General features: G+C 33.4%; 1 protein-coding gene across 9 annotated transcripts in view; it reads left to right on the top strand.

Annotated features, from left to right (window-relative positions):
* GULP1 (GULP PTB domain containing engulfment adaptor 1) overlaps positions 1-12,918 on the top strand; it is a 202,677-nt gene that overhangs the window by 112,709 nt on the left and 77,050 nt on the right. For all 9 annotated transcript variants that reach the window (XM_016150108.2, XM_036236039.1, XM_036236040.1 and 6 more), the window contains 2 exons: positions 3,555-3,629; positions 12,699-12,760. In XM_016150108.2, coding sequence (XP_016005594.1) covers positions 3,602-3,629; positions 12,699-12,760 — 90 coding nt within the window. In that variant the 5' untranslated portion in view covers positions 3,555-3,601. The remainder of the gene's footprint in view (positions 1-3,554; positions 3,630-12,698; positions 12,761-12,918) is intronic.

The raw sequence follows: 12,918 nt of genomic DNA, 5'->3' as shown, positions 1-12,918 counted from the left end.
TCAGAATAAAGGGGTTTAAATGTCATAGCTTTCATTGTCAGAAAGGCTGTATGTGCCCATTTTTCTTTTTGATTTAGTCGTCTAGCCTTTATTTTGACTTTATTCTTGGATTGCTGGAAATTCAGATCCTTTTTATTTTGTTTGACAGATCTGGTATTTCTGGATCTTGTGTATTAAGATTTTCTCATGTATAAGCCTTTCTGAAGAGTTGGACACATTATCGGGTGCCCAAAGTGCTCTCTGTAGACCCTTCCCCACTCCCAGTCAAGGGTGTTGGAGAATATCCTAGAGGAGACCTCAGTGAGGACCATGGAAGGCTTCCTGAAGGCTATTAGCCATGTGGGTAGGAGCCCCTTGCCCACAATAAACATGCACCATGCACGTTCTGCCCTTCTGCCTGAAATCTCCTTTCCTCTTCTCACCCTTAGCCTTTACCCATCTTGGAAATGACTGTTCATATCTACTTTGCAGCTTTCCCCTTGAACATAGCAGTCATCCTGTGCTTCATCCACTCATTTTCACTGGTATCTACTGCTTCTTATATAAGGTTTGCTTCTATCCACAGAGTCCCCCTTCTTCTCAAAGATGGTAAATTCTTTGAAAACAAAGACCATATCATATTTATTTTTACTTCTTTACTCCTATAATGCTTGTTATATAATGTGGTCTCAAAATGTATCTATTGAAAGACCAAAGGATTTTTTATGAGTGTTATGAGATGTGGGTCAATATTGTTAAAAAAGGGAAATAATGATAATCATTTATATCCCAAGTCAGGGAATTTTCCGAAAGTCACTAAACTTCTTGGGTACACTTAGATAGTATTCATCCATAAAAGTAAAGACCTGTACAAATTACAGCCATAAAATACAATGCTAAAGAATATTATGAGATGTCTTATCATTTAGAGATTTAAGGAGAGAACCTTTACAATAGACCCTTAGTAGATCAAAAAGAGTGTTAGAAATGTGCTAAGCAGAATTTGGAAGCTTTATTAACCATTGCAAACAATGAAGTTCTAATAGTTAGCCATTACTTTAGTATTTAGCAACCTGGAGGTATTAATGCAGGATCTAAAATTGTCTTGACATTTTCTCATTACCTTTTGAATTAAATATTCAGAAAAGCACACAAACAGTTTGAGAAAATACATCTTGTATGCATTCACAGAAGCAACTTTTTTTTTAACTTCACATAGTTTACCTTCCTAGAACTAAACCTAATGGTTAGACTTCATTATTTTAGCATTATCTCTGATCTCTTGGTGAACAAGATTTTAAAATGATTTATGACTTACATTAATGTGGTCTATGTTGCAATCAATTTTCAGAGTTAAAAAAAAAAAATTTAACCTTGAAAGAATTCTAGGAACGTCCGATTTTAAATGTACTCATAAGGATAAAAATAAAATTCAGAACCAACTGTTTTACAGGTTTGAATATTCATACCATATATAGTTTCTTCAATCATAACAATATGATTTAATTTATTAATTTTTTAAAATAAGAGTTTGGGCAGCAGGTTGCAAAGCAGGAAACTGACATTCATTAAAAAGTCACTAAACTTCTTCTGAACTAATCTATAAATATCAGTGGATTTCCCATGGTACATCAGTTTTCCAACCTGGATATGCTGGATTTATTTAAAGAAATGATTGTTGATGTCAAACTTTTTTTAAAATTAGGCTTATAAAAGGTTAAATTTGTAGAGTAATGAGCACCAGTTGGCCTCACAGTGTTTGCTCAATGTGGTTACTGATTTTTAGAATTAAAATAATTCATTTAATGACCTACTTTTAATGTTTGTGGTATATTTTTAAATTTTTATTTAGAGATTTAAAATTCCTTCCAATTGGCTTTAAACTTGGAGTGATCATGTTTCAATAAATTATGAATTATAAAATTTTTTCTCAATCACATTTAAATATTTCACTTATATTTTTGGATATACTCAGATTTACTATAGATATCAAATGAATTAATAAAGTTGCTTAATGATATTTATAACGTAAACATTTAATATAGAGTCTTTCCTCTAGACCTTTAAGAAAGATAAAAGCAAAAATATATAATAGTGTTTTGTAAAGAAATTCAAAAAAAGGCCTTAAAAAAAATCACTTTTACTTTCCCCCATATATAATGGGATTTTCTGTTTCTTCTTGGTTAAGCTTTGGTCCTTTCCATATTTTGCAGATGTTGCTCCTTTGTCTTCTACTTTGCAGTATTTCGGATGTGAAAACTGCTGCCATGCTAATCTTGTTTCTCTATACATAATGTCTCTTTTTTTTTTGGCTGCTTTAAAGATTATCTTTGTTCCTGGATTTGAGCAATTTGATTTTGATGTGTTATGGTGTAGTTTTTTTCTTGTTTCTGGTATTCGGGGTTTGTTGAACTTCTTAAATCTCTGGGTTCATTTTTTTTTGGAAAATTTTCAGCCTATATTTCTTCGAATATTTTTCTTTCTCCTCTCTTTCTTCTGCTTCAGAGACTATTTGACCAGTCAACGTTTTTCCACAATTTAGTGACCTTTCCTCCTTCCTTTCCTTCCTTCCTTCCTTCCTTCCTTCCTTCCTTCCTTCCTTCCTTCCTTCCTTCCTTCCTTCCTTCCTTCCTTCCTTCCTTCCTTCCATTATACTCTTCTGTTACATTTTAGATAGTTTCCATGTCTGTGCCTTCAATTTCACTACTTTTTTTTATTTCTGCAATGCCTTATATGCCACAAGTCTCATCTAGTGTATTTTTTGAAATCTCCTACATTGTGTTTTTTTTTTTTTTATTTTTAGAACTTTGATTCAGGTGTTTTTTAGTATCTTCTCTATCTCTTATTAACTACTTAATCTCTTAGCTTCTTGAGCATATGGAATGTCTGAATGGCCTTGCCTACAACTACTGTTATCTATCATTTCTGAATCAGTTTTAATTGATTTTTCTCCACATTGTAGATTGTATTTTTCTGTTTCTTTGCATACCTAATTTTTTAAAATTGGCTACTAGATATTGTGATACGATGAAGTTATATGGAAATAATATAATTTGGGGGGGTCTTGTTTTTAAGACTTTTTAAGTAGAGCTAAAGCATCACTAATTCTAACTTTAACTTTTTTTTTTACTTGTAAGGCAAGATACTTCTTAGTAGTCTAACTGATGTTCTATGAATTATGAAATTTCTCTCCCTCTCTGTTGGCTCATGCGTGAGATACAAGCATCGTTCTCTATAAACTTTGTAGCTGCCTCTTTCCTCAGTCTTGGTCTGCTTACTAGAGATTTTCTTTTTAAATTTGTAGATAAATGTAATTAATGATGGATGTATAATAGGAAAAAGACAAGAAGATTACAGAATTTAGGAAAGTTTCATTTGAAATATTCTTATCTGCCATGCCATTCATAATACTGAGTACTTATGTTTATTCCTACCCATTGTCCTCTGGGAGATTTCAGAATATGGTTTGTAAACATTAAAATATTTTAAAAGAATTTGTGATTAAAATACATTTTCATAAAAGAAGTTGGTTAACATTCTTTCATTGATGTTTCAATATTTTCTTATTTTTATAGGATATAAAGTGTGATTGAATTGAACATTTATTTGGCTGATTCTCATCATGAACCGTGCTTTTAGCAGAAAGAAAGGTAAGTGTGCCCATTTAATGGACCTAGGGTGGTCAAAATTAATACTACTATGAAAAGCAAGCAGAGATGTTAAGAAATCAGTTTCTCCTGTTACCAAACCATGTGGTTCAGGAATGAAGTTAAAAGAGAGCAACACAAATCTGCAAACATAGTCAATTAACCATTTTTTTTTTGTTGTTATTACCCTAATGAAAGAGTGGACTTAATATACTTAGTTCAAAATACATTTGTGGCATTATGTTCTCTGAGAATTTATTTTGTGGTGTGAAACTAGAAAAAAATAAAGTGATTTGAAACTAATCCGAACTTTACCTCACATAGCCATACAATACTAAATTTCCTGGGCTTATATTTAAATTCACTTGTGTATGTGAGTGCATGTACTTTACTTTTAATCGAATGATATGTGAAGATTGATGAACTGATAGCAATGAGACCAAAATGTTTGTTACAATTTTAAGGTAAGAATTTAAAATAAATATAAATGTAATATCATTACAAGAATGAAAGAAACGGCTTTCTTTTTTTTTTTTTTAAGGGGCAATAAATGGCATTTGACAAAATATTTCATGATACACTAATAGGAAAGATAGAAAAGTTGGATAGTTTTATCTAGTTTAGCGAAAGTAAAGTAATGGATCTTTTCATCTCTGGTGGTTGGTTTCAAGGCTCTCTCCTGTTTAACATGCTGTCACTGAATTGAGAGAGAAAGCACACAGTGCTGCTCAAGTTGTTAGGTGATTGAAAGCTGGAGAAGATAATTGACATGATAAGATTACAGATATGTAGCGGGGAGATGACTGGTTAGGTCATATTATACACTATAAACTTAATAAGATGCTGTTAATTGCCAAACATGGATTAAGGAAATCTAACATTTTTATTGTTATTTGTATAATATTATTATTCGGAAGATGTACCTTAAGTGCTGTGTGGGTTAAAAAAAAAAAAAAAATGGCCGAAGAATAAAGTCAACAGTGTTATTATCAAAGGTTCCAGTTCATTTTCTAATGTATGAATGAATAGTGAACAGTCCAGAATCCAGGGAATAGATTGTTGTGTTCTATCCCAGGTACACCTAGTCTCTTTAAAAGACTTGTTGACACATTGTAACATGCCCAGATGAGAAAGGCTGTGATGACTTCAGGACTTTGAGCTATGCAACAGGACAGCATGGCTGTGAACCCTTGGTGTGGTTCTATAAAAGTTGTCTTTCAGTATTGGAAGGGCTGTCATTTGATCATAGGACTAAGTTTAATGCAGTATAGACAGGTGTAAATTATAAGGTTGTTGACTGAATGTTGGAAAAACAATTCCAAGGAAGTTGTGCAAAAATATAATGGAATTATTCAAAGTATTAACTTTTTTTGTAACTGAAGTGAGAGGTGTTCATTTGAATGTGGTACAGAGGATTAATGTATTCAGCAGGGATTTAGGTAATGTGATCTTTCAGGTACTTTTCAACCCTTGGAAGGTAGAAATTTATTATTTTACTTACTTTTCTGAATAAGAGAAAGGCAAAGTGACATTTATTGTGCTCTGTAGCTTGCTTCTGATTTAAAATATATACCTAAAGTAAAATAATGTTTCTTTTTTTTTTTTTATTACTTTTACTAGTAAAAAATAATCTGGAAACAATTATCTAATAGATGAGGTATTTCTAGTAAAGTAATAAAAACCTTACATCTCAACTTAACACTTTAATCACACTATCTTATTTTTTAAAAACCCTCCTGGACCTTCTCTTTTTATTTTCCTATGATTCCCGTTCTGATAGTTTTAAAGTTGAAATTCCACATTTCTGATTAACTCTTTTTTCGAAGGGAATCCGGAGGGCTTTTTCATTGATAAATCCCAAGAGTTAGATGGTAATATGAGTAACTAGCAATTGTATATTTCTCATTTGAAGTAGGAATAAAAACCATAAGGAAAATTAGAGTGATTTAGAGCAGCAGTCCCTAACCTTTTTGGCACCAGAGACCAGTGCTCCTATGAAAATCTAATGCTTGATGATCTGAGATGGAGCTGAGGAGGGATGCTGAGCTGGGGAGTGGCTGCAAATACAGATGAAACTTTCGTTGCTCACCCACTGCTCACCTTCTGCTGTGTAGCCCGTTTGCTAACAGGCCATGGACCAGTACCGGTCCATGACCCTGAGATTGAGGACCCCTGATTTAGAGAATCAAGAAGCATAAGTACTTATTTCTTATTTGAAATTTAAATTCTATTTAAATTTCTTTTGACTTCTCTTATTTTTTCAGATTTAATGATTACACATCCTTACCTGGAAATTATTAATATTTTACTCGAATTCCAGTTTAGAGCTTGATGTTGGAAGTTCCACCTTAAGTTTACCAATTGCTTCTGATTCTCTCATATAGTGAGATTGTTAAAGGAAAAATTATTAGAGCCTTGCTCCTAGTTTTAACTAATAGCATTATGTGATTGAATTTTAATTTGAGTTGGAAAACTTGAATTTTATGAGAGAATTCATATGTCCTGACAACAGGGAGTTTAATTATCGCACTAGGGAATACATAATTCAATTCATCTTTTCAATAACTAGCATCTACAAACACTGTATACCATACTCAACACGGTGTTTAGGAAGACAGGGTTCTATCACTAAAAACTTTATCTCTAATTAACATGTGCAGCATTGCTATATGATCCAGGGCTTCGAGGCCTAAGGAAAAGAGATTGTTATCTTAAACCTAAATGTAATTGTATTTTCTCTTTTTATTAAATCCTCCTATTCTTTGATTGAATTAGCTTCACTGATTTCTTTGCAAATGATCTAATAGTATTAGAGCTGCTCATAGATTCTGAAAAGACTGAATGTATTAGAATTTCTCATTTTGTACAATTTTGAATAGTTATATAAAAATTAGTCTAACTTCATACTCATTAATTAAATTTTAATCAACGTTGTTTTATAACTCCTTTCCCTATGTTAGCTTTCTCTTTGAATTTTTAAAAATCCTATATTTTATTTATTACATAAAAATGAATAATTTAGTAAAAAAGCATAAACATAGCATGACAAGAAATGTGAGTAAATAATGCAACTACTTATACTTTATTATCCTTATCAATTGACATACTGATGAGTAGATATAATCATAGTCATAGCACTTAGAATTCAGTATTTAAATATTACTTTTTTTTGTGATCCATTCATATGCATCCATTCATTCAACAATATATAGTTTTAAATTTAATACACTCAAAGCATTAAACTCTGATAGGACAAGAATAAAGAAATTGCTGCATCTTTTCTTATGAGGTCTTAATCTAAATGCATTTTGAATATCTAGATTTATTGACCTAGCAGTGAAAGTGGTTTGAAACTTGTTAAATATTTTGAAATGTTGGTATCTCCTTTTATGTGAATATTCACTATTAAATATGTGATTATAGTTTAATTTCAAGGAAGGGAACACATTCTAAAATGTCTGGGTTCCCCTTTCTGCACAAGATATATATATCTAATTGCTTCTGTGGGCACGACCAAGGGCCATCATCTGTTCTAGTTCTGCAGGGCCAGCCACATCATATGAATTAATATAAAGAGTTTGATTCTGTCTGTTATTTCTTTTGCCAAAGTATAAATTAGGATGACAGTAAAGACTTGTTTTGGAAATCCTTCAGGTTTTATAAATATACTACTTATACTTGAGGTATGTAATGAAGAACCACTGAACTATCAGTACTTGTGTGGATATAATTTTTTTGTAGCAACTGCTGCTTGTCCACCAGTAATTTAATATTGTAATTATTTTAGTCTGTCACCAGTAACAGCTGGAAATGCCTACTCCCTTTCTTGGTCACTGCAGTATGAGAGTATAACAAAGGTAATATCAGTTTTCAAATAATAGTGGCTTACAGGAGACAGCAGTTATCTGTCCACCTCAGGACTGGAATGAGCCAACATAGTCAGACTTCAGTCAGACTTTACATCCTCCTGAGAAGTGTTGTATGTCTGGAAAAGGAAACATGACAAAAAATTGAGTTAAGAAGTGAAAAAAAAAATTGGATATCTTTTTAAGTTTCCTAAAGGCAGGTGTATGGTGTTTTTATTATTTTGGTGTTTTTATTGTCTTGGTGTATAGTATTGTTATTTATTTCTTTTAATATATGAGGGCAAGATTATATCCCAAATTTAAGTACAAATTATACTTGAATTAATTATGTCACTATCCAGTAGCAATCATTAAAAGAAAATGATAATTAAAATGAAAATTCATACAAGAAACAAGAGTTTTACACAATAATATCAATGTAGGTATATGTCAATATTGCTTTTTGAAGTCTGGAATATATCGTTTCTCAAAATGTTTCATCCAGCTATAGCTATTACATATCCACTTCGGTAGTCAGGAATAGTCCTGAAATACACCGTGAACATGGGATTCTATTGATTCCTTATGTTTTGTCTTAGAAATTCTTGAGAATATTGCATTGTACCCCAGAAACATGTTTAATATAAATATAGTGCATTATCCTTCAAATGATATAAAATAATTGACATTTCATAAAAATATGCCATTTTTTTCTGTCTTTACGTTTTTCCAGTTTCAGAAGGACATATTAATGCTATCAAACTAGGTTCTGTTACCACCATTTTCGAATGTTCTGAATTGAATGTTGAAAACACTTTGTTAGTATTCTAATATTTTCTTTAGGTATGGATATATATGGTAAAATATGTCTGATATTCTCCTTATAATAGTGATTCTAAATTTGTTAATTCCCACGAGGAATAAAATATTCATAAAACTTTACTAAAGGAGGCAACATATTTGAAGATTGAGAAGTTTTACTACAAAAAAAAATACAGTTTAAAAAAATAACCATTTGGTTTATGTAAACTAATATTTTTTTCTTTTTTCTCACTTATGACTTCAACAAAATAATTGAGAAGATATGTGGAATATATAAAGTTCAATAATATACAAGTTAGTTTCAATATTTTCTATCATTTTAGTTACTTTTATTTCTAATATTCAATTATACTAAACTAAGGAACACTTTAAATTAAGATTATTTCCGTCAAAAAATCCTGATAATAGATCCTCAATATTTCTCTAAATTTAGACAAAAAAAATTATTCTAATATTACATTGCTTTCTAAAAGAACTTAAATTGACTTATTTTAATCTTATATAAATACAGTTGTTTATTTTTTGGACACAGTAGAAGACCATTTATTTCTGATTTCAAAAACAATAAATATACAATATAAAGAAACAGAAAAGTATAAATTTGCAGGAAAAAGAAGCATTATTCCATTCTTAGTATAAATATTTCTCCTTCCTTCCTTTTTAATTTTTATTATTTTTAATAACTTTTTATTTTTCGATTACAGTTGTTGTACAACATCCTACTAGTTTCAAATGTACAAAAAAATGACTAGACACCTATACAACTCACAAAGTGATCAATCTGACAAATCCAGCACCCACTGACCCCCTCACATAACCAACACAGTAGTATTAACTACACTACCCACACTATACCCCACATCCCCATGACCATCCTGCAACTACCAATTCCCTCCTTTCACCTATCTCTACCCCTCAATCTGGCAACCATCAAAATGTTCTCTGTATCTGTGAGTTTGTTTCTGTTTTGATTGTTCATTTATTTTGTGAGTTTTTCTTTTTTAAATTTCACATATAAGTGAAATCATATGGTTTTTGTCTTTATCTTACTTACTTCACTCATAATAATATCCTCTATCTATGTTGTTGCACATGACAAGGTTTTATTCTTTCTTATAGCTGACTAATATTCTGTTGGATGTATGTACCACTTCTTCTTTATCCATTCATCTATTGATAGACACTTAAGTTTCTTCCATATCTTGGCTATTGTAAATAATGCTGCAATGAACATAGGGGTACAAATATCTTTTCAGATTAGTGTTTTGGGTTTCTTTAGGTAAATACCCAGAAGTGAGATTGCTAGATCCTTCTTTGTCTCTTGTTGTATAGCCTTTGTTTTAAAATCTGTTTTTTCTGGTATGAATATTACTACCCCAGCTTTTGGGTTGTTTGTTTTCATTTTTATAAAGTACCTTCTTGCATACCTTTACTTTCAGTCTGTGTGTGTCTTTCAATCTGATGAGTCTTTCGTAGGCATATGTAAGGGTCTTGTTTTCTTATCCATTCAGCCACCCTGTCTTTTGGTTGGAGCATTTACTCTATTTACATTTAAAGCAATTGTTGACAGATATGTAGTTATTGTCATTTTATTATTCATATTTTTGACTTTTTTTCCCATCTTCAAGAAGTCCCTTTAACATTTCTTGAAATACTAGTTTGGCGGTGGTGAACTCTTTCAGCTTTTTCTTGTCTGGGAAGCTCTTTATCTGTCCTTCGATTCTAAATGATAGCTTTGCTGGGTAGAGAGTAATCTTGGTTATGGGTCTTTAGATTTGATCACTTTGAATATTTCGTGCCAATAACTTCTGGACTGCAAAGTTTATGTTGGGAAATCAGCTGACATTGTAACGGGAACTCCCTTGTAGGTAATCAATTGCTTTCTTCTTGCTGCTTTTAAGATTGTCTCTTTGTCTTTAAACTTTGGCATTTTAATTATCACGTATCTTGGTGTGGGGTTTGCATTCCTCTTGTTTGGGATGCTGCTATTCCTGGACTTGTATGTCTATTTCCTTCACCAGGTTAGAAAAGTTTTCAGTCATTATTTCTTGAAATCAGTTTTAAATTCCTTGCCCTCTCTCTTCTCCTTCAGGCACCCCTGTGATATGAATGTTGGTCCACTTGGTATTGTCCCAGATGCCCCTTCAACTATCTTCATCTTTTTTTGGATTCTTTTTTCTTGTTGCTGTTCTGATAGGGTGTGTCCTACTATTATATTTTCTAAGTCACTGACTCGATCCTCTGCTTCATTTGATTTACTGTTGATTCCCTCTAATGTATTCTTATTTCTGACTTTCTTTTTTATGCTTTCTACCTCCATTTTTATGTTTTCTTTCTCCTTGTTGATGTTCTCACTGAGATCATTGAGCATCCTTTTAATCAGTGTTTTGAACTCTGTATGTGGTAAGTTTCTTATCTCCATTTTGTTTAGTTCGTCTGGAGCTTTGTTCGTTCTTTCGTTTGGGACATGTTTCTTTGTCTCCTCCTTTCAGTGTTTGTTTCTATCTATTAAGTAGAGCTGCTATGTCTCCCGGTCTCGATAGGGTAGCCTAATGCAGTAGGTGCCTCATGGGGCGCAGTGGTGCAGTCTTCCTCATCACCAGAGACAGGTGCTCCAGGTGTGTTAGTTGTGTGGGTTGTGTGTGCCCTCCCGTTGTAGTTGAACCTTGTTGCTGTTCGGATGTCAATGGGAGGGATTGACCCTTGGGCTAATTTATTATAAGAACTGGTAGGTGACTACAGTGGAGGAGCTGTTGTACAGGTGCTGACCTTATGGAGCAGGATCCACTTTAGTGGGGCTCTGGTCCCTGCTGAATCTGCCCTTTTGGTGTTTTGTTTGTAGAGGTGGTTGGGTGGTGCTCTGGTATGGTCTGAAGCTGGCTACTAAATGTGTTGGTTCTGGAGCCTCTTGGGAGCCAAAGTCAGCCAATATCCTGCCTAGGGCTACTTGATATGAATGACAAAGTGATCTGCAGATGGTGGCCACTTGTGCTAGGCGTGGAGGTGCCTAAGAGAGGCTAAACTGCGGACCGAGGCCTGCTGCTGTTAGTGCCTGGCTTGGGGCTGCGTAGCAAGAGGTAAGCATCACACTGACAGCAGATGCCACTTGACTAGGATTTGTGAATCTTTGAGAGATTTTAGAAAAGTCCACAGCACGAGCCAAAATAGATCATTTGTATGGAGAAGCCACTGGATGTGACTTGGGTTGGCCCACGAATTGGGTGGGAGTGGGGTCTCAGGGTAGGGTGGGGTACACCGTATTAATGAGGTTGATGGAAGCTCAATTATGGCTCCAGGCTATGTGTGCCCGCTGGGTGCGGGGAGGGCTTAACAAAAGAATAGTGGCCTCTGTCATCATTTCTGCCTTAGAGAAAGCTGTCCTCCCATCTCTCGTTCTGAAGTCAGTCACTTTAGTTCCTCCCCTATATTCCTGGTGCTTTTTGAGCTGCTGTCCCAGCACTGGAGCTCAGAGTGAGTGAGTACATTAGCAAGTCCATGTGTGGGCTCTTCTAAAGGAACACCTGGGACTCCAGCAGCCTCGAATCTTACTCACCACAATCTCCACTGTTTTTCACAGACAGAAGTTATGGGAACTCTCTTGCTTATACTAGGAGCCTGGGCTGGGGGGACCTGATGTGAGGCTAATAGTACCCCTTGTTTTTCAGAAGAGTCTTCTGCAGCTGAGATATCACTCCCAGTTTTTAACTGCCACACCACACAGGTGTGGGACCAGCCCATTCCGCATCTTTGCCCCTTCTACCCATCTCCATGTGACTTCTGTTTATCCTTAGTCATAGCACTTCTGTTCAGTTAGACTTCAGGCAGTTCTCAATGATGGTTGTTCTGAAGTTTAGTTGTAATTTTGAGGTATTTGTGGGAGGAGGCAAGCACAATGTTTTTCCTACTCTGCCATCTCGACCATAATTCTGTTAGTTTAATAATAAAATTTCCTGTTAATAGTTAATTATTTGCTAAAGAATAATAATAATGAGTAGAGAGAAGATTACTTTTTATCGATTATGGAATTAAGAAAAATATGCTGTAATTCATGAGAGTCTAAAGTCAAAAGAGAAAGATATTACATAATTAATCACATAATTGATATAGTTATAGCCCAACTGCTGTTATTATTTATTTATATTTTTTAAAAACTCAGTAATGTTTGAATTATTTGAAGACATTTAAAAAGAAAAGCAGAGACTTTTATACTAAAGAGAGAATTCTGTAATCACTTTCCAGCTACCTTGTTCTTATATCTGGCTACTTATTCTTTCTTATTTTAGCAAAAGAATCTCAGAATTAGAAATTCTCCCACCCATATTATATTCCTTACAAATGTTAATATGTGAATATGACACTCTTAGAAACTATAATTTAATTTAACACTTCGTATTCTTTTTTGCAGACAAAACATGGATGCATACGCCTGAAGCTTTATCAAAACATTACATTCCCTATAATGCAAAGGTAAAATAGTTTATATGATATTATTGAATTTTATTTGTTATACTATTATTACTCATTCATGGCTGATCTTAGAAAGTTCATGAATTTGCATTTCCTGGTAGATAATTCCTGACAAAATTTGCATAAATAAAATAATTTTGTAGTGCGTCCTATGGTAA

Source organism: Rousettus aegyptiacus, unplaced genomic scaffold (assembly GCF_014176215.1).
Source record: "Rousettus aegyptiacus isolate mRouAeg1 unplaced genomic scaffold, mRouAeg1.p scaffold_m13_p_2, whole genome shotgun sequence".
NCBI classification, from domain to species: domain Eukaryota; kingdom Metazoa; phylum Chordata; class Mammalia; order Chiroptera; family Pteropodidae; genus Rousettus; species Rousettus aegyptiacus.
Note: the sequence above shows the minus strand (reverse complement) of the source record. Positions and strands in the feature narration are given on the sequence as shown.